The 21,427-nt window shown below is 41.3% G+C and overlaps 2 protein-coding genes across 4 annotated transcripts; both read right to left on the bottom strand.

The window, feature by feature from the left end:
* Nucleotides 1–360: 360 nt before the first annotated feature.
* Nucleotides 361–7,616, bottom strand: cfap206 (cilia and flagella associated protein 206). 2 transcript variants are annotated; one of them, XM_053642233.1, is made up of 12 exons: nt 7,406–7,616; nt 6,575–6,658; nt 4,458–4,548; nt 3,981–4,169; nt 3,686–3,844; nt 3,219–3,418; nt 2,826–2,945; nt 2,535–2,733; nt 2,163–2,303; nt 1,322–1,515; nt 1,045–1,209; nt 361–919 (listed from the first exon to the last, which is right to left on the bottom strand). In XM_053642233.1, exons 1-12 carry the CDS (start codon nt 7,511–7,513, stop codon nt 692–694), a joined length of 1,878 nt encoding a protein of 625 aa, XP_053498208.1. In that variant the 5' UTR covers nt 7,514–7,616; the 3' UTR covers nt 361–691. The 2 variants fall into 2 exon arrangements, with proteins under 2 accessions (XP_053498208.1, XP_053498216.1); XM_053642241.1 differs by having other exon boundaries at nt 1,045–1,188.
* A 73-nt stretch (nt 7,617–7,689) lies between these two features.
* Nucleotides 7,690–20,422, bottom strand: il20ra (interleukin 20 receptor, alpha). Of its 2 annotated transcripts, none has more exons than XM_053642258.1 (7): nt 19,979–20,422; nt 15,856–16,000; nt 14,746–14,951; nt 13,532–13,704; nt 12,093–12,234; nt 11,166–11,305; nt 7,690–10,455 (listed from the first exon to the last, which is right to left on the bottom strand). In XM_053642258.1, the coding sequence occupies exons 1-7, from the start codon at nt 20,019–20,021 to the stop codon at nt 9,745–9,747; spliced, it is 1,560 nt and encodes a 519-aa protein (XP_053498233.1). In that variant the 5' UTR covers nt 20,022–20,422; the 3' UTR covers nt 7,690–9,744. The 2 variants fall into 2 exon arrangements, with proteins under 2 accessions (XP_053498233.1, XP_053498225.1); XM_053642250.1 differs by having other exon boundaries at nt 12,093–12,237; nt 19,979–20,420.
* Nucleotides 20,423–21,427: the final 1,005 nt, after the last annotated feature.

The following is a 21,427-nucleotide window of genomic DNA, read 5'->3' as shown; positions in this document are numbered from 1 at the left end:
AAACTCGTTTTATTGACCTGCTGCATTATTTATATGTAATATATATTATATTATATTATATATATTTAATAATAATCATTAATCATTATTAATTATTAATAATAATTATATAATACATCTATATAATATTTAATATTATTATATCCACTAATATAATTTTCAGAATGAACTCATTGGGCATTAAGTCAGATTAAAATGCTTAAACTGACAGAGCTTGGCTTTATGTGGTCCAACTGCAAAACCAGAAAATGATGTGTGTGTTTGTGTGTGTGTGTGTGTGTGTGTGTGTGTGTGTGTGTACACCATTTGCCATGATTGACACGAGGTACCAAAGGTCAAAGTACCACAATCTCCCGCAAGTGTTTTATTCCTCTTATTTTCAGTTTATTTATGGACAACACGTCATACTTTTTATCCGTTTATAGTTACATTTAGATACATTAACAGTCGTTCCTTCACCAAGCTCCTTTGTTCCCCCTCTTAAAGTCCATCGTACGAGACCCTGTGAACGAGCTGTTACTATAGAAATGTATCAGAACGAGCGCATTCATATAAATCTGCGCTGCTGTCAGAGATACTGTTATAGAAAATGAATCAACACTCTCTGACCAATCAGAATTCAGATTTCAACATACAATAGATACATACGATACTAGGTTTAACTGTAAGGCACAAGTAAGTAAGGCGCAGACTATTCATGCACGTCTGGAGTTAAATCGATTTTGGTCATGTGAGTGGTTGGACTTGCTCTTCCTCTCAGCCCAGCCAGGTAGACTTGAGGTTTCGGGACGTTACTCTGGCCGTCTCTCTTTGTCTGACAGGCGGCATTTCTTGGTGGGAACGTCTGGGTGTTGTTATGTCTCCTCATGTGGCTCAGGTCGGTCTGCATCGAGCGGGTTGCTTTACTGCGCAGGTTTGCCTTCAACAAAATAATGTATTAAACGTATTTCGGGACAGATGGAACGCAAGCTATATTATTATTATATTAATCTGAGAAATATCTAATAATGTAGGTTTTACGCGAGTCTAGGCGGAGCCACTCACCAGTTTGATGGCTTTTCGTCTCAGCTCCCACTCGTTCCACTCGTAAGATTTTACGATGTTGCTCTCTAGCAGGTGTGTGTCCGTCTGTGTGCTGCTCTCACTCTTGCTGATGGGTTTCACCAACAGTGTCTCACCTGACTGCATCTGGGAAGACACGCTCGTCACCTTCAGATACAGCAGGTGATTCAAAACATGACTAAAGGTCTAAAGGAGTCAAACATGATTATTTTTTACATTTAATTTGTTTTATTTCTACTACGTCACCCATCTATGATACCTGGGAGTACGGAGTGACACTGGAAAACTGCTGATGAAGCTCGAGAAGCTGGATCAGCTCCGGAGATCTCTTCGCTCTTTCCGCTATCAGCTCGATATACTCGTCTGCCTTCTCGGCAAACCGATACGCGGCCTGCTTGGAGCTGAAGCTGTAGTATTTCTCCCTGTGCTTCAGGACGCCGATGTTCGGATTGCCTTTGGAAAGTACGAGCAGGTTGAGCTTCAGAAATACGGGCATCCGTGCTATGCTGTAAATGTACTGTCTTAAAGCGTGTCCTTCGTTGATTACGTTTAAAAGTTGGCTTCATGGCATCACTAGACTGAGTGTCACACTAGCAAGCATCAAAACAACAGGTGACTTCAGCAACGAGCAAATTTTGAACCGATATTTTGAGCACGCAACACGTAAATCGAACAACCCATTTTCACACTGATTGATTAGTATTTAATACGTTATTTAATTTGTGATTAACTAGTTCAATAGTTAGGCAACTAGTTGTCAGAACTTAAAAAAAAAAAGCTGTACAGACCACGCCCACAAGGCCACTTGCAAGTGTCACTTGCTTATTATCTCCCAACCAATCAGATCGCAGCACGGGCGGCAAACGAAAAAATAATAGGTGAAGAAGTAATGGGTGAAGAATGAGGAGCTTAACGACGTGTTCAGTCAGAGATGTTTCATGGTCAGTATTTTACTGCTGTAGTGTAACTTTGGATCTGAATAATTAGTGGTCTGGATGCTGTCTAGTTGCACGAGTGCTCCTTAAAATTCTGACTCTAAACCCAGAAGGCACTTCTGTTCGAAAAAAAGCAGTGAAAGAAAGAAAAGCTTCACTATGAACCTGGCAGCAGGAGGCCATTCTTCTCAACAAGAGTGCATCCACACACACCCCTGTACTGCAGGAGGAGCTGCTCAAAGTTAGCCGTGGTCTCGGGCAGAATCCACTCGTACGACTTCATCTCCGCTGGATCGACCCGTTCCTCTGACCAACACAGAGTACATACACATGGTACACATGATGCGTAACACACGAGGCTACAGGGACGCTTTAAAACATGTCTAAATGACAGCTGGGGAGTTCAGAATCGGTGATAGTCTGGAACATTACCAAGACAACAAGCATAAATAACACTGCCTTTACTATTGTAAACAACGAGAACGTTTCCTTAAACGTAACTTTAAACTGATGAGGTTTTGGGATGTCAGCGCGTACCTGAGCTCTCAGCGGCTCTCTCTGCGTCAGATCTGACCGTCTCATCCTGGAGCATCTGATCCAGCTGGAAGTTCTGCAGCAGCTGGGACTGAGCTGACAGGAACGGCCTCAGGCTCAACATCACATTCCTGAACGTGTTCAACAGGAGCATCTCATCCTGAAGCCCCTCCCACAGCCTGGCCAACGCCGTGAAATGAGGCTGATGGGAGGGATTATAAACGATCGGACTGAGAGTAGGTCGAGATGTCGGTCAAACACGCACACAGTTCAACAGAGGGAGGGGGAACTTACGAACACTTGGGAGGTCGGTACGGCCGTTTTGGCGTGAACTGTTGCCTTCAGCACCTTCATCCTCGATATGAGGTCAGTCTGAAGAGACTCCACTTGCTTTGCGCATGTGATCACATCCACCTGGCCGAAACAAACGGACCAGGTATCGTTACGTATTGACAAATTACTACAGAGATATCTCGTTGGTGGAAATCGCGACAATGCTAAAAGAACGTCCTTGTTTACTATTCACCATTAATACAGATTACTGAAATTTACCCATAATAAGAACAAAATAATAACAGAAATGTAAATGTTTCGCAATAATTTTTATTATACTAGTTCATCCTAAAGCACTAGTATATCGTCGTGAGGTGTTCTGGAGATAAAATTTTGGACATCTGTGTAACTCACCAGTATGATTTTGAGGAAGGCTTCGTGTTGGCGTACGTTGTACAGAGCCTGCGTGAGCAGCTCCGTGTTTCGCTCGGCATCGGCGTAGCTCGGGTTCTCCAGCAGAGCGGTGTAGCGCCAGGCGAATCGCCGCGTCTCTTCCAGCTCACGTTCTATATCTGCGCTGGCAGCTGGTAGAGCCTGGTTCAGGATGGACGGCACTTCACGAGAACGCCACGACAACCAGGACCACGCATCGACAGAGTAACAGGAAGCCGTTAGGATGATTACTTCAAAGAAAACTTTGCTCTTCATGTTCCTGTCTTTTATTTCAACAGTCCCATATATATATCACACGTACAATAGCAAGTAAAAATGATCGACACCGTTATTTTGTTTAATAATCATCCCATCGAATTTTCTTACCGGTTGTGAATCGTACTCGTGAAAGGTAAGGTTAATTCGAACGAGAGGTGAGAAATACTCACAGTCCTCGACGCTCTCTCCTCCGTTCCCGCTGTCCTTGTTGAAGAGGCGAATCCCGGTGACGATTGCGGTGAGCTCGTTCAGCTGCTGTTCTTTATCACGTCTGAGCAGAGACATGAAGGCGGACAGCTCCGACGGGGGGAAAACACTCTGCAGGGCGGCTATAATGCACAAACACACGCACACACAGACCTACCGTGAGAAGAGGAAACCTTGAACGATTTCACGTGGTCTCGTGTTAGACTAAGATCCCGGAACATGGGTCAGAGAGCTCACGGGCGTTTCAGGTCTTCTCACCTGTGGCTTCTTGCATGTTGTTGACGTCGGAGGCCGAGCCGAGGCCGGAGCGTAAAACCACGTAGGAGACCATCCTGCAGTAAAGAGTGTCCAGCTCGTCTCGGCTCTTGGCTCTGCTGTCCGTGATTTCCCGGCACACGGGCATGAGACGCATCTGCACCACCTTCCGATGCTCCTCCACAAACTCACCTGCCCGAAGGTGAACGCGTTTTACACTAAACACAGTCCTGATTTACTAAGAATACTAAGTGATTTCCAAGGAGGGCGCTGTATGATAACACTTTACCAAATGCATAGATTGACACAACAGAGTATGAACAGACAAAACTAATCAGGAACTAAACACAGAACAGGTGAACACAGTTGGACAACAAACCAATGATAGGACAGGGACATGGGAATTGGGAATTCTCCACATCACACACCCAAACACTCTCATTGCTACACTAATCATCACAGGAATAAAAAGACACTTACGTCGAGACGTATAGTTCATATCAAAGTGAACCTGCATTTTAATGGTGTCCAAAGCGGGACTCTTCTGATCCAACAATCTGTTTACGCACAGCTGAAAGCAGACAAACACACACCATACACCATCACACACTGGGTCTAAGTGAGGAATAAAACACCCTGTGACGTGCTGTCAGAGGAAAATGATGAAGAAGTGTAATGAAGCAGAATTACTGTGTGAAGGAAATTATTCATTTTTACTTATTCATAGTTTTGTTCTTGTTCATGTTCATGTCACTGAGATCAGTACAGAATGTTTATCTGCTTACAGAGACACAAACTGTTCAAGGTTCAACTGTACATCTTCCAAGACCCTAAAACACAGCCTGTTTGAACTGCCTCAAACTGCTTCTTATTCTGCGGTACACAGAATTATGTCATGCTCTGCGTTTCATATATATAGTAGTGGTTCAGCACAAGCTCTTCAGAGCGCTCTCATTATTCTCTCCTGCTTTATTCTATCCTGTATTAACCATCTTTCTGTAATAAAGCTTTTTTTTCTTTCTTTTTTTTTTTCTTTCACCTCTTTTCAGCTTTTCTGGACAACAAGCAAACCGGAGGACGCTTGTGGAAAGGTTTCACCCTGAAGTCTATGTTGATGCGAAGGTGGTTTGTCCTTTATTGTGCAGCGTGAAAGACCGATGCAGCCTTACCACTGACTGGTAGGAATCATCAAGAGTTTAGAATTTGAATTTTATAAAGTCATTGTGTATTGCTGTCTGTATGGAAGGGAACTTCCAGGAACTTCGCCTCTGTGAAGGCAGAGAGATTGGTGTTTCTTAGATCACAGCTTCAAAACTAAGATATATACCGTCGGGTATATACATATATATATAGAGAGAGAGAGAGAGAGAGAGAGAGAGAGAGAGAGAGAGAAAGAGATAATAACGGTAAAATATTTGCTAACAGAAAGAGTCCGGTTCAAGCAATGAATAAGTAAAGAGAATACTTATTAATAAGCGCAAAAGGTGCGGTATTTTTGCGGCGGGTTATCATCAAGTGGCATGCCCCATTGACTCATTCCATCATGGTACAGGATATATTTGGCAAATTTAACGCACAAGTAAATTTTACTAAGATAAAATAATACTAAATAAATAAAAAAGAAGGGAAGAGAAAACTGTAAGTCCTACCAAATTGCTGTATGTGGACTCGCCCTCACAGATAAACTCTTTTACATTCTCAAGGTTTGCTCTATTGAACCTATAAGTTATATGATTAATTAAATGTCTAGAGATTTGCCACACATTTTGAACCTATTCTGTCTGTGCACGAGAATGCATATTCACTTGATTTTCATAGCATGTTAAACTGATTAAAACTTTGAAAGTTACAGAAGCTGTAGAAAATAAATAAATAAATAAATAAATTAAAAAATGGGGAAAACCATGGGCGTAACCACGCATTCTTTGGGGGGGTCGCGTGTCCCCCCCCCCCCCCAATGTTGAGGAAATACCAATCCGTCCCCCCAATATACAGTACAAAATATTTTCTATATGTCCCCCTTTAATGAACCCTGCCAATAGTAGGTAACCTTAGCTTAGTGTAGAAGCCATGGCTTGGTTTACTCTTAAGAACATCAATTAACTGTTGATATTTGCACACCCACGAGGTAGGCTAGGCTAACGTCAGTTCCAGTTTTTGACCATTAACGTTACATTCACTTGTATATCCTCCCTCCGAGTTCACTGTGAACCTTCACGTTGTGAGAGACCGTTATAAACGTGAGTGAAAGTGAGGAAAGTCGCACAGCATTTTGTTCCTCACACCTGTCCACCCAACGATGGCTGCACCATAACACTGTACTACTAGACATGCCGAATGTCACTATAAAACCATGTACTGTCCTTAACCCTGCTACTCTTCTTCCAACAGAGGGAGACGGGGAACCACATGACTGTGTTGTACTGACTAACGAACTCTGCTCCTCTACAGGTCCCTGTGAATGAGCGGTTACTATAGAAACCGTAACGCATTAATATAAACCTGCGCACTACTGTACTTTAAAGAAAACGAATCGACACCTTCTGACCAATCAGAATCCAGAAAATCTACAGATGATTAAAATATAGAATAAACACCTCGATCAGTTTCTCCACATCCTGCTTGGTCAGTGTCCGGTCAACGTTAAAGAGGTTCCTCGGGTCTAAAACGACAGCTTTTACCTGGGAGAGAGAGAGAGAGAGAGAGAGAGAGAGAGAGAGAGAGAGAGAGAATAAAATATTAAATACTCACCCAAAATCTCAGACAAAAAAATATTTGATTGTAATTAATATCCCCTGACATGATCATTTTTATCGCTGTATATGCTATTTATCTTAATTAAATCATTAATTGATTGACTAATTGATTGATTGATTGTGTAGAAAACACAGGATTTTTCTTTCTTTCTGTTACATTCATCTCTGTAACGTGGTGATATTTCCCCCATGCTTATAAAAATAAGTTAGTAATAGTTTTATTTCACTTTCAGATTTCACACTAGAGGAACTGATGTCATTAAAGTATTTTGGGGGAAATAATGGTAAAAAAAAAAAAAAAAAAGTGATATGTTTCTATTCCCTTCTTCTCTCAGTGTTTTATGATCTTCATATTTAAAATATTTCTAGACAAAAATATATATTATATATGCATTTGCATAGAAAGTTGTTATCCATTCTTGCAAAAAATAAAAAATAAAAATTAAACTCCAAGGATGAATATCATTTCTAATTTCTCATATCTGCTTTACTAACTTGGAAGTGTACAATGACTTTAATTTTTTAAAAAGTAGCCTATTCTGTGAGGATTCAAAAGATTTCCTGATTTAGTACTACCTCAGCATTGCTTTATAACATTCTCTGTCATGTCTTTAAAGCTTTATAAATGATGAAACAAGATGAAAACAGATGAAGATGAAGGCAGAGACTCACCATGAAGGCAGTGAGGGTTTCAGACACAGCCTGGCCCTGCCTGCAGCATTGCTGTGCTATTTCACGGATTATATTTTTAATAACGCTTTCAGCCTGCGCTCGAGACATGCTGTAGATTAGAAAACTCAGCTATAAAATATATATATATCATATATAATCCTGCGCCTGCGCTGCGGACTGTTTACTCTCAAACCAGGTACTAAGGCGCCGCTGGTTGCCATGAAGACGTAAATACAGAAGGGTTGTAGTTCCATAAACCGCCAGAGGGGGAGCCATTATACACATCACACCGTTTACTGTATTACAACTGCATCTTTTTTAAATGTGTGTATGTACACGTCTATGTGTGTAATTACATGTCTATATGATATAAATACATTTCTCTATGCATATATAGTTTCTGTCTTCATTTTACTTTTCTTTTTTAGATTTCACACAATGTCTTTGTTTCTTTTTCTTATTTTTCCTTTTCTTCTTCTTCTTTTTTTTTTTTTTTACATTCTGTGCTGCATTCCCTCCTCCAAAAAGCTGTAAACTACTGTATATAAGTACTGAATTATTTTGTATATATAGAAAAATATTTTAATATGAATTTCATATATTTTAGCTGCAGTAGCTAAATTCCTATTAAGCAGATAACTTATATTATCATAACTTCTAACTAGCTAGAATGTTACCTAATTAGTTGTGCTTATGAAACTCGCTATTAGTTTAACATATAGCTTTTTTAAAATTTATTATTTGTTTGACTTCTTGCAGGCTTCTATTTTTCCCTTAAAAGCTTTGCCTTTACCCTTAAAAGCTTCTATATTTCCCTCAAAGAAAAAGTTTCTATATTTCCCTTAAAAGCTTCTATGTTTCCTATGTTCCTATGTTTCATTCTGGATGCTTCACGTTTGACCTAATTTATATCAAACCTATATTCTGTAAAAAAAAAAAAAAAAAAAGAAAGAACATGAGGACGGGAGGAAGGAAAGGAGGAAGGGGGGCAAGTAAACAAAAATAAAGTATAAAGAAAGAAGTTACAGCTTTTCCTCTTAATACACATTGTTCACTTTTTTAAAAAAAGAAAAAATCTAGAGCGTAGAAAATCCGTTAAAATTCTACAAGAACTCTACTATAGAGTAAGCTTAGTTCTGTACCCCAGAGCAAGCTTCTCCATGGCCACTAGGTGGCGACAAAGCGCGCAGGAGAACTTAAACATCTGGATCAGAATGAACAAATGAACAGCTATTCCAAGCCACACACTTTTCTGTCCAGTCTTTGATTATCTACTGTGTTTATTTTCTGGTCGTCTTTATGATTCAAGTGTACTTCATCATTTATACTGAGTTCAAAAGTTAGCAATCTGTCATCTTATACGTCCAAAGTGAAGAAAAAAAGACAGATTTAACTTTTAATAAAAATACTACACAAATCCTTCATATCACAAAAAAATAAAAATCTCTTCAACATGTAAGCATTTCCCTGCTTACAAACTTTTCACATTCAATGAGAAGATAATAATAATTAAGAGATAATACAATAATGATAAATATACTGAAAATGCTTTTCACACAACAGTACATCATAATCACACAATCACACATTAACAATGGATTATTTTTACCCGAGGGCAAAAATAACGTATAATAATATCATTTGTTCGTATAATAATGTGATATTTATACTTTTTTTGGTCTGATATTTGTTTAATTGTATATTTGTTGTGTTCTAAGTGTTCGTATGAATGTATAAAATATCTTAATTAAGACGTAAGCAGAGCTCACTTAAATGAAACGATAAAGCTAATCTTGTCCCTGAGTGTGTAACATACTGTGTGTTTATTGTCATCGTGCACTGCTGTTCAGTGATCATGTTATAACACTACTGTATACTGTATATGGCTCAATTCGATAATAAAATCTCTCTGTCACTTCCTGTCTATCTGCATCTCTCTCTCTCTCTGTCTCTATCTGTCTCTGTCTCTGTCAGTCTCCCTCATCTCTGTCTCTCTTTCTATCTGTCCATCTTTCTCTCTCTTTTTCTCTCGGTCAGTTTGTCTCTCGCTCTGTCTGTCTGTCTATCTATCTGTCTGTTAGAGTCTTACCCTGTCTCTGTTTCACTTGGCTGAATTTCTGTAATGAGCAAAAAACATGCACTTTCTCAAACATATTTTATATTTCGGAGAAATAAAAGCGTGTGTGCATCTAAAGCCAAAAACGTGATGTCCATCAGGAGGCTCTTCATTCATGAGAACGGCGTTTGGGGCTTCATCAATATCACCAACATTAGGAACGCTGGGTGTTGGGTGTTTAATACTCTCCTGGAGTGACGGATCAAACGGGTGTTTGTGGAATCTACTCGGCGGTGCTCTGGACCTGCAGGTCCCAGTCTTTCTCCATCTTCAGGAGCGGGTCGTCGTCTCCGCTCTCCATCGAAGCCTGCTTGAGCACTACGCTGGTGAGGACAGGATAGCGTACGAGCAGCGCCGTGTCTACGCTCGTCTGCATGTCTGTGGTTTCCGGGGTGTCCGAGTCGAACCTGCTGAGCAGAGGGAAGTCCAGATGGAGATGGCCGGTATCTGGGTCCCAGTTACAAAACGTCTGTATCTCACTGTCTTCTTCTTCTTCTTCTTCTTCTTCATATCTGTCCTGTGCTGGTTCTGTCTGTCCAGCCTGTGCCATGTACAAGTTGACTCCGCCCACACCGAGCGGCGCCACTTGGGGGTTATACGGGCAGCTGGCGACCTGGCTCCTGTCCTCCTGATGTACAAAGCCGTAACCTTCACTCAGAGAGCTGCGACGGCTTTGTAGGTCTTCTCCAGCTTCTGCTGATGTATCCCTGACGTTCTGCACTGCGTAAGGTGCTCCTGTTGTGTCCCTCACCACAGCAACTGGCGAGCGCTCTGGAACGTCGACACCGCGATGACATGAGTCAAGGAAACTGCGTTTCGTCTCCCCCGTGCTCAGGTTGGTGTTGTTGATGATGATGACGTTTATGCTGGCCAGATGTTTCTCCGGCTGGAACGTCTGGAATTTCCTTTCCATGTTCGCGTCCTGTTGAATGTCCTTTTAAAGGAAAAGATGGAGGGAAAAAGAAGTAATAATAATTATTATTACGCAGCATCCTTTTGTTATTAAAACTTAGCATTTTCATCAAAGTGACGTGATAAGTTCATGGGTTTGATCCTGAGCTCGGGTCTCTGTCTGTCTCTGCGGAGTTTCTTCATTCCATCCGCATTACTGAGAATAACAAAGCTAATCTAGAAACCAAAGCGAGGCTAGGTAGCTAGTCGGCTAGCCATGAAGGTAACGTGATCGATTTTAAGGACAACGTTACGAATTCAACCGCGAGCCACCAGGTGTGTCCGATAAAGGCGTAGGAAGTCTCCTCGACCTAGCATACCACTCGACTAGCCAGTCAAGGAGTGTTGAATTCCAGAGCGAGGGCTGGAATGAAACTATGCCGAGGAGCAACATAACAGAAACCGAGACACGCCCGGTCACATTACAGCTCATCGTTATGAAACATCACAGAGTAGGCGCTCCTTATTATCTCCACAGTCACATCCACTGGAAATTAAACACAAACATCAAGCAGACACGTAACAACGTCACACACGCCGTATATTTGGCGAGATCATTAAATCTCCCTAGATATTAAAAAGAAATGTTTAAGCGATTCCATTTTCCTCTAACAGGCGCTGACACCAATGTACCTGCATGAAATTAGCCCCCAAAAGGTGTGGGAGGTGTGTTTGTCGTTAGACGTGACTCACCACGCTCTTGGGCAGCCTGGGTTTGTGACCGCAGATGTAGTAATAAGCGAAACCTCCGACTGCGGCTAAAACAAACAGGCATATAGCGGTGGGAACGACTCCTCCTAATATCAGAAGCAGCATCTGAGATTTAAACGGGTCTGGAGAAAGAAAGAAAGAAAGAAAGAAGAACAATAAAAGGGCGGTTTCAGGGCAGGGTGTATGATTACGGTGTAATAAGCTAGCACTAATCCCTCATTTTTCTCCATTTCATTAAAGACATTATACACATATATACACTCATCATACACATAAACATTTACATATATACAGAATTTGCATATCACCTTAAATGATACATTATGCAAATATGACCAGCTTATACAGCACCTCCACTGTTAATAATGTCTGATAGTTTTAATATCTCCGATTCCTTATGGCATGCTTCAACACTGCACAATATATCACACGATTTCTTTCTTTACTTTTTAATTATGATTTATTTTTTATTTCTTTGCTGCAGCATCTGTGACAGCGAGCAAGGACGAGGAGCTTATGCATGTGGTAATGTAATAAAGGTCAGAAATTGTGCAATATACACAGTGCAGTGTCTCTATTCTCTACACACACACACACACACACACACACACACACACACAGGTCTGGGTACAGGAAGAATTATTCACATGACGATCAGGTGAGGTTCATGAGGAATGTTCGCTCTCACCCAAACCTGTCCTGTCACATTCTGACGCAGAGATTGAGTAAAGGTGAACTAAGATATGCAAATTAGATAAGGTGACTCTTAAAAAAATTAAAAAATCAAAGCCACTCCCACAAGAAACAACATGTGGACGTTGGATGTTTCTTAACCTTCTGAACTTGTCCACGTGAACTAGAAAGCGTAGCCGTGACACGTTAACGCTAAGCGAATCTCGGCGGTGTTACCGTCAGCGATGGAGACGCAGATCCAGTCCGACGGCGCGGTGGTAAGGTGGAGGGCGCTTGAGAGAACCTCCGCCCGCACACAGTGCTCTGAGCCGTACTCCAGTGGGCCGTACTGCAGGAGCTTTTTCGGCTGCCGGAAAGACTGCTGATAGACCAAAACAAAAAAGAAAGAATAAAGACGTGAATACAGTGATATCTTTAATCACTGTAAGGCCTGGTAAAGTTACCAACAGCGTGACATGGTGTTATAGGAAACTAATCCACGGCCGTGCTGCAGTGAAGCGGCGTTACTCTTACCGCCTGCTTGTTTTCTTATAACTGCATGTCCTGGAGTGTTTTATTCCTCTTGTACCGCAGCGACGTCTCAACAATTCCAACGCTTATTAATTAAAGAACGATGTGTCGTACGTTTTATGCTTTTTTTAGTCGTATTTAACGTTGCGGAACGTCCATGAAATGGTCTTTCACCTCGTAGTAGCTACTGTATAAGCAAACGCTCTCTCGAAGCCAAAAATATATATAAAGCTTCTGACCAATCAGAAAGAGGCGTTTAAAAGCATTCGCGAGCTCACACGCAGTGACCCTACATGAGCACGAGGGCTTACCAGCCTTCGCATTTCTACGATTTTAATATGACAGGGAAGCTGAACCTGCGCGGAGGAGAGCACTAACGACCGTGAGCTCCCGCAGCCGTTCTGACCGTGTGTTTATGGTATCGCTGGGATTCAAACTCGTGACCTCCAGGCCATAGGAGTCACCTGGATAGGAGCTCCGGGATCTGGTTTTTCAGCCGGTTAGAGTTGCACGTAATTGTTGTTTTAATAGTCGAGTTGTCCCGAAACAGCTGAATGTTCCAGTGAGACCCAACACCGTCGTTATTGTTCCCGAGCTCAGATTGCTTTTCACTCGCCCTCGAGGGCAGGAGTGCTGATCCGCAATCCGAGAGGCGTTGTGAAATCCGCCCCTGAGCCGTGTTTATCAAAACTCTACGGACTTCTCAAATACATTCCTGTTCCAAATCCCATTCTAATGTTCGCTGTCGGTTTCAGGATCCCATATCCGATACGTCTTACGCCAGTGTCCGATCTCGATACGGACGCTGGGTATCGCATCGGCGCCAGTCGTGAATGAAAACAGAAAACTTTAACATCTTAACAAAAAATTGTTTCAACGCCAAACTGATTGGATTCACAAGCCACGGCTCTCCGGGACGCCATTTCAAGGAAGTCTCTACGGGGATATTTAGAAGTCTCATAGGGATATTTCTTTTTAGTCTTTGGTCTTTTTAGACCAGGGGTGTCCAATCTTATCTGGAAAGGGCTAGGTGTGGCTCCTGCTTGGTTGGAATGAAAACCTGCACCCGCACCGGCCTTTTCCGGATAAGATAGGACACCCCTGTTTTAGAGGATTCGTCCAGAGCGGTCATAATCAGACCCTACCGTGTGTTTGCTGCTGTTGTTGTACACGCTGACATTGTAGAACATGTGAGGGAAGATGTTAAACATGGACTGGCGCTTCTTTCCGGGGTTCCTCCATCGGAACGGTCCGCTCAGCTTGACGTGCAGGATGTTTTCCACCACGGTTACGTTTACCTGCGGAGGTCCCAAAATGGCTGATGAAGAAAAGAGAGAGAGAGAGAGAGAGAGAGAGAGAGAGAGAGAGAGAGAAAGAACGAAAACGTTTAGAAAGTGAAATCAGATTTAGGGAAAACCACACTATATTGTTTTTGTGTTTTGGTCAGAAGGTGTTGATTCATTTTCTATAACAGTAGCTCTGACAGTAGTGCCGGTTTATATATATTTTTTATATATATATATATATATATATATATATTAATGCGCTCGTTCTCATACGTTATCGTTTCTATAGTAACAGCTCATTGACATTTCACGGTCGCCATAAACAAAAAGCGCACCTATTATGGTTTTGAAACGGGCCTAATTTTGTTTCAGAGGTCTCATACGATAAATTTACATGCATCCGAGGTCAAAAAAACACTTTCACGTGCTCACAGTTTCAACTGCAGCGTTACCATTTTCCCCCCAGCGCCACAAACGACTCTTTAAATGATCCGTTCTAAACGATTCGTTCTAAACTCCTCCTTTCAGAGGGCATACTCTGCTCTGATTGGTCAGACGTCCCAGTCTGTCATGATCGGTCTACCGCTGTCGCCGAGCGGCCGACGAAGACCAGAGGCGGGGCTTTTTTGTTACAAACCTACATATGTTTGTACAGGAAGTAAAGTGTGGAATTACTAACGACTCGATTCACCTGTTCAGAATCGGTTCCTTCTTTTGGGAGTCAATAGCAGCTCTATAACACGCTACATGAAAGTAACATTTGAAAAAACATAACAGGTGCGCTTTAATGTAAACTCAAGGAGACGTTTACTTATCGTTTATGGAAGGAGTCTCCAGTGTCAGGCTTGGTAACAGTCAGAAGTAAAGCTGCAACTTTTGTTTGATTTCGTACAAGTGTTTTGAGCCTCACAGGAACGCACTTACGACATGAAACGTAACTATAAACGGATAACAAGCGCGAAGAATTTGGCAAACTGCTGCGGTGTAAGAGAAATAAAACACGCGGAATTCGAGTAAAATATTTGCTTTGCCGCCAATCACCGATTCTGAAAACAACTCCCTGGTGCACTCACTGTCGGTGAGCCTGAGCCGTCTGTCTGTCTCGGTCCACTCCGAGCGCCCGTTCGGCCCGTTGGCTCTCACTCTGGCGTAGTATTCCTCCTCCGTATCGTCCGTCTGCTCCGTCACGTCGCAGTCTGTCTGCGTGACGTCGTCGCACTGCTCCACCAGCCTCCACACCACCTGCTCGGTTCCTTCCACATCCACAGCATCGCCGTATCTACACACACACACACACACACACACACAGATCTCACATATTCCAGTCCACAGCATCTACTCTGTCTAACACGTCATGGTTTCTATAGCAACAGATCCTTCACAGGGACGTGTACGGCAGACGCTCGGATTAAAAAATCACCGACGGTGACCTTGTTATTATTATTTAACGTTTTTGGAAGGAGTCTCCAGTGTCAGGGCTTCGTAACGGTCGGTAACTTTTCCGACATCAGGACAGAGGAGTTGACGCTTTTTGCGGTTCCTCTGTGACATGACAAGCCGTGTGGGGTTTCTTTCATCTTATGAACTTCAAGAGAGAAAGAAAAGAGAGACTGCTGTAAGGTACTGTAACAGACCTGCCTCACAGACGTTCCACAACATCAAATGTAACTATAAAAGGATAAAAAGTACAACGTGTCAATCTGTCTTTTTTTAAGTACTCGTTGTCACATTGCGGTGGTGTAAGAGGAATAAAACAGTTATAGTTCACTGTTAATATGTTTTTATTTTCTAACGTAACCTCTAAGAATTTTTTTGGACGTTATACGGCTTTGAAAATCCAACATTCAGTATCGGCACAATTAGATGCGTCAACAACTCTCCCTGAAGGCGAAATGTAAACTAGATTATAACCTGAACTTCGAGAGTACAGTCTCCGCCTTCACACTTTAGGCCACGCCCACTTCTTGAACCTGATCCAGGTATGGAGTGACACAATGTTCTGGTGTTGAAAGATTTTGCACTGTAACTATTTTTGTGTGTGTGTGTGTGTGTGTGTGTGTGTGAATGACACTCTCAGTAGGAATGTGATGTGGGACAGTAATGTAAGCGCTCGGCCCTGGGGCTACGCTGCTGCACTCCTGCGCTCCTCACACACTCGGGGTGGACGGTGATGTCGGACTCACATTGCGTACTCCACCGTGTAGGTGGTGCCGCGGGCGTCGGCCGTTCCTGAGCTCCAGCGCACCGTGTTCCTCAGATTCACCGAGTGGAAATGAACATCTCGTGGTGCAGCGAGCTCGTGCTGTCCGTCTGCCCGTACACCCGACACTAATGTGGACAAACACAGAGTCTCTTTAGTGCTTTACTCCACTGGAACTAGATATACACTGCCGTCCATTAATATTGGCACCCTTGGTAAATATGAGCAAAGAACGCTGTGAAAAATTGTCTTTATTGTTTGACCGTTTGATCTTTTGTTTTAAAAAAATTAATTCACGAACACACTCAAAATACACATCAAAGTCAACACGAAAATGGTTTACTGCCCACAAAATCAAGGTCCTGCCATGACCATCCCCGTCCCCTGACCTGAACCCCATATAAACCTGTGGGGTGAACTGAAGAGGAGAGTCCACCAGCGTGGACCTCGAAATGTGAAGGATCTGGAGAGGTTCTGTATGGAGGAACGCTCTCAGATCCCTCGCCATGTATTCTCCAACCTCATCAGGCGTTATAAGAGAAGACTCAGAGCTGTTATCTTGGTAAACAGAGCTAGCACAAAGTGTTGACTAAAAGGGTGCCAATAATTGTTGCACACCTATATTTAACAAAGATATATATATATATATATATATATATATATATATATATATTTTATAAACCTGTGTTGTGTTTGATATCCATGAGAGCAGAGTATTTTTGTGAACTTTTTTTTTAAACAAAAGATCAAATGATTAAGTAATAAAGACAAATGTGTGTGTATATATATATAGTGTATATACTGTACATGTACACAACATATAAATCTTTTTTTTAAATTCTGACTATATCTCATAACAACAGGAACGTTTCCCAAAAATGATGACTTTATGACATTTTTCTGAATAATGAGAACTTTTTTGTTTAAAAAAACCCAAAAACATATATATAATGACTCAGAGTCCCTCAGTATGGAGATTTCTCACAATTATGACAAATACATCCTGTAATTATAACTGTAACCATAACAGATAGACAGATAGACAGACAGACAGATAGATAGAGAGATAGACAGATAGAGAGATAGACAGATAGAGAGATAAACAGACAGAGAGATAGATAGACAGGTAGAGAGATAGACAGATAGAGAGATAGACAGATAGAGAGATAAACAGATAGAGAGATAGATAGACAGGTAGAGAGATAGACAGATAGAGAGATAGACAGATAGAGAGATAAACAGACAGAGAGATAGATAGACAGGTAGAGAGATAGACAGATAGAGAGATAGACAGATAGAGAGATAAACAGATAGAGAGATAGACAGACAGATAGAGAGATAGACAGATAGAGAGATAGACAGATAGAGAGATAGACAGACATATAGAGAGATAGACAGATAGAGAGATAAACAGATAGAGAGATAGACAGACAGATAGAGAGATAGACAGATAGAGAGATAGACAGACAGATAGAGAGATAGACAGATAGAGAGATAGACAGATAGAGAGATAAACAGATAGAAAGATAGACAGACAGATAGAGAGATAGACAGACAGAGAGATAAACAGATAGAGAGATAGACAGATAGAGAGATAGACAGACAGATAGAGAGATAGACAGATAGAGAGATAGACAGAGAGATAAACAGATAGAGAGATAGACAGATAGAGAGATAAACAGATAGAGAGATAGACAGACAGATAGAGAGACAGACAGATAGAGAGACAGACAGAGAGAGAGACAGACAGATAGAGAGATAAACAGATAGAGAGATAGACAGACAGATAGAGAGACAGACAGATAGATAGACAGACAGATAGAGAGATAGACAGATAGATAGATAGACAGACAGATAGACAGACAGATAGATAGACAGACAGACAGACAGACAGAGAGACAGACAGATAGAGAGACAGACAGATAGAGAGATAGAGAGAGAGACAGACAGATAGAGAGACAGACAGACAGATAGAGAGACAGACAGATAGAGAGACAGACAGACAGATAGAGAGATAGACAGAGAGACAGACAGATAGAGAGATAGACAGAGAGACAGACAGATAGAGAGACAGACAGAGAGAGAGACAGACAGATAGAGAGACAGACAGACAGATAGAGAGATAGACAGAGAGACAGACAGATAGAGAGATAGACAGAGAGACAGACAGATAGAGAGACAGACAGAGAGAGAGACAGACAGTAATAATCGGAGGTGTAATGTTTTTCTGCGTGTGTAAAATGGAAAGCTGTGTTCAGTCAGAGTTTCAGAAATGAAATCTAGACATCAACATTAAGAGATTTCACCAAACCACAAGACGAACCCCGTCTGACTCCCTGATCTCACCTCGGTTTCCTGTGTGTGTGTGTGTGTGTGTGTGTGTGTGTGTGTGTGTGTGTGTGTGTGTGTGTGTGTGTGTGGTTCACGTTTTGTTCAGCAGGGAAAAATAAACTGACGCACAACCTACACATTGAGAAAAAACAACACGGCGCTGCAGGTAGCTTCTGTTTGCTTGTACGATAAAAATAACATAAACGTGCACGCATAGACCCATAATGCAACACTTAAACCACTCAAACATAGAGTGTGTGTGTGTGCGTGTGCGTGTGTGTGTGCGTGTGTGCGTGTGTGCACGAACTGACATGAAAGCGCGTGATGAACCTACACCGGGGGAAAAGGTGTTTGTAGCTGCGTGAGAAGGAAAGTTAAATGTCAGGGGTTTAGAGAGGAGAAGAGAGGAGGTCTAGAATCTGATTCCATTGTTCTCTTCTCTTCTTTCTGCATTTCATATCAATACAAAGATCCACTTGAATATTATGTTAATATTAAATGATTCGTTTATAATCAAGGTTGATACACCGAAAAAAAATTCTTGGATCAAAGGAAAACAAACTGTGTCCAAAAACGGATTCATTTCAGTTGAGGAAGTTTATTTAGTCTGATCCGAGCTTCGCTTGGGATTTTTTTTTTTTTTTTTTTTCAGTGTAGAAACAAAAAATTTAAAAGGAACCCCGTCTTCGGCTCACGTTCCTCGACATCGCTGCTTTTCCTGGCGACGTGTTTGCGAACTGAAATATCGTCGTATATATACGTGTCGTGTATCGTAGAAACGTCTTCGAGTATCGTGATACGGTGTTTCTGTCGTATCGCTCGCTTCTAGGTGGAGTTCATACCGCTAAGAAGAAGAAGAAGAAGACGAACAACAACAAAAACTGAGAGGAAAAGGTATTAAAGCCCAATATTGTTTGTCAGCAAACAAACAAATAAATAAGAAGAGGGTTTCTCAGAACTGACTTCTTATTTCTTTTCTTTTTTTTTAAACAATAACAATAAAAATAAGACAAGGCATGAAAGCCCAAGTTCACTCTTCATTAAATAAATAAATAAATAAATAAATAAATTACAAGGAGGCTTCTCAAAACGGACTTCGTTTTTTTTCTTTATTCTTTTCTTTTTTCTTTTTTTTTTTTTTTTAATGATGACTACATGTAAGAATGTGATGTTCATGACTTGCTCGTCTATAACAACATAATAATAATAATAATAATAATAATAATAATAATAATAATAGCCTTTCTCCTCAAAACATCCACAATGGATTTTTTTAACTCATATAAATTAAAGTTAGCTATAAAGTTATAAGTTAAAGTTATTTTTATAATTTAAAATACTCTAAATATATTTTGAAAAAAAGGAACAAAAATGAATTACACAAAAGTTTCTACGCCCCAAGAAGTTCTTCGAAAGAATCGTAAGGGGAAATGTTCACTCTCGTGTTTCCTTTCCAAGCCACTGAGAGATGATAAATATATATATTTACATCGAATATAATATAGCCCAGAGGAAACTGAGATAGGAAAGCTTTCAGTAATGTTATTACTATTTCCAGGTGTGTGTACAGCAGGTGCAGGAGTCCACACACACACACACACACACACACACACACACACACACGCACACACACAGCAGGAAGAAAGTGTTGATCTGTACATTAGTTCCCTATGATAATGAAAGAAGGGGGCGTGTCTGCGGTAGGGTGAAGGGTTTGAGGATGTTTAGTGCACTAGAGTGCGGTTTGGGACGAGGCCCGTGTTTCCGGCGCTTACCTGTCAGGAGCACACAGAGCGCCGCTGTGAAGAGTTTAAACATGGCTGTGAGAGGAGAAGAGAACACATCTGTACTCTGACATGCTGCTGCTGTGGTCCATGCGCGCGCCTCTTCTCATCCCTTCCCTTGTTACATTAAAAAAAGACAGAAATTACTCCAAAAAAAGCGTTATTCCATGTTTCTTCTTTCTTTCTTTCTTTCTTTCTTTCTTTCTTTTTTTATTTCTTCTTCTCCTTCTTCTTCTTCTCCTCCTTCTTCTCTCAGTCCCGGCGCGAGCGCAAGACAGACAAGACTCTGGCTCGGTCACACGGCCGCGCGCGCACTTCTCCCTTTTCACTAAAGCGTCCAGTGGGCGGAGCTTCAGGTTGCCACAGCAACACGAGTGCGTAGCAGGTAGTCAACAGGTCATTAAAATAATGAAACACTTGCTGTGTAAGGATTAAAACACTCACCTGCCTTGCTGATTAAAAAAACAACAACAGAAACCATCATAGAATTTGTAATGGTGTTAATGGTTATAATGGGAATTGTACTGGTTTTAATGAAAACTGTAATGGTAATTTCTTGCCTTCTATTGGTGGCGTGTTTAGCTCTAGTGGATACCTTTAAGGACTTACGTCCTTAATTTGTCCTACTATGTAAAGGAAACCATTTGGTAATGGTTTTAATGGAAACTCTAATGGTCCCTGTGGGTCTCTACTGGTCATTTCTTGCCTTCTATTGGTGGCATGTTATGTCTAGTGGTTACCATTAAGGACCGGTCTGTTAAAGTGAAAACTCAGTGTATTTATCTTTAAGATAAAATAGACAAAAGTCCATTACAGAAAAGAGAACAGGAGCGGGATCTGGATGGATGGATGGATGGATGGATGGATGAAGGAGCTTGTGGGTCTCAGGAGGAAGAGGAACAAACACATCTGACTCAGAACAGGTGATCAGAGTAGCAAGGAAGTGAAATACTCCTTAAAGTCCTGAAAGTCTAGAGCAAGTATAGAGCCTCAGATCAGAGAGATAAAGATCTGGACTGTGAGCCCGTAGGCCGAGAACTAGAGCTGTAACAAAGTGCTTATAAGGAAGTACACGACACACACACGGACACACCGGGGTTTCCCCATTTTCTGAATAGATTAGACGTTCAATTCAATCTCAAATACCTTTGAACGAGGTGTCATGTCCTGTCAGTTGTGATTTTTTCTTCCTTTTACTGTGTTCTGCTGAAACTTTAGTTGTGCAAAATGAAACAAAGACAGCAGACATCTCATGCAGAGTAATGCAATATACATATATTTATATACATATATATATATATATATATATATATATATATATATATATATATAACATTTTTATGAAACTTGAAATCTGGGCCAAAAAAAAGTGCATAAGTATTACCCTACACAATGTTTGTGAAGCATTTCAGGTTTCCCTTAACAGTAAATTCTGCTCTA

The sequence above is a fragment of the Ictalurus furcatus genome, chromosome 2 (genome assembly GCF_023375685.1).
Source record: "Ictalurus furcatus strain D&B chromosome 2, Billie_1.0, whole genome shotgun sequence".
Classification (NCBI taxonomy): Eukaryota; Metazoa; Chordata; class Actinopteri; order Siluriformes; family Ictaluridae; genus Ictalurus; species Ictalurus furcatus.
The sequence above is the reverse complement of the archived record's forward strand: the minus strand, read 5'-3'. Positions and strand labels throughout refer to the sequence as shown.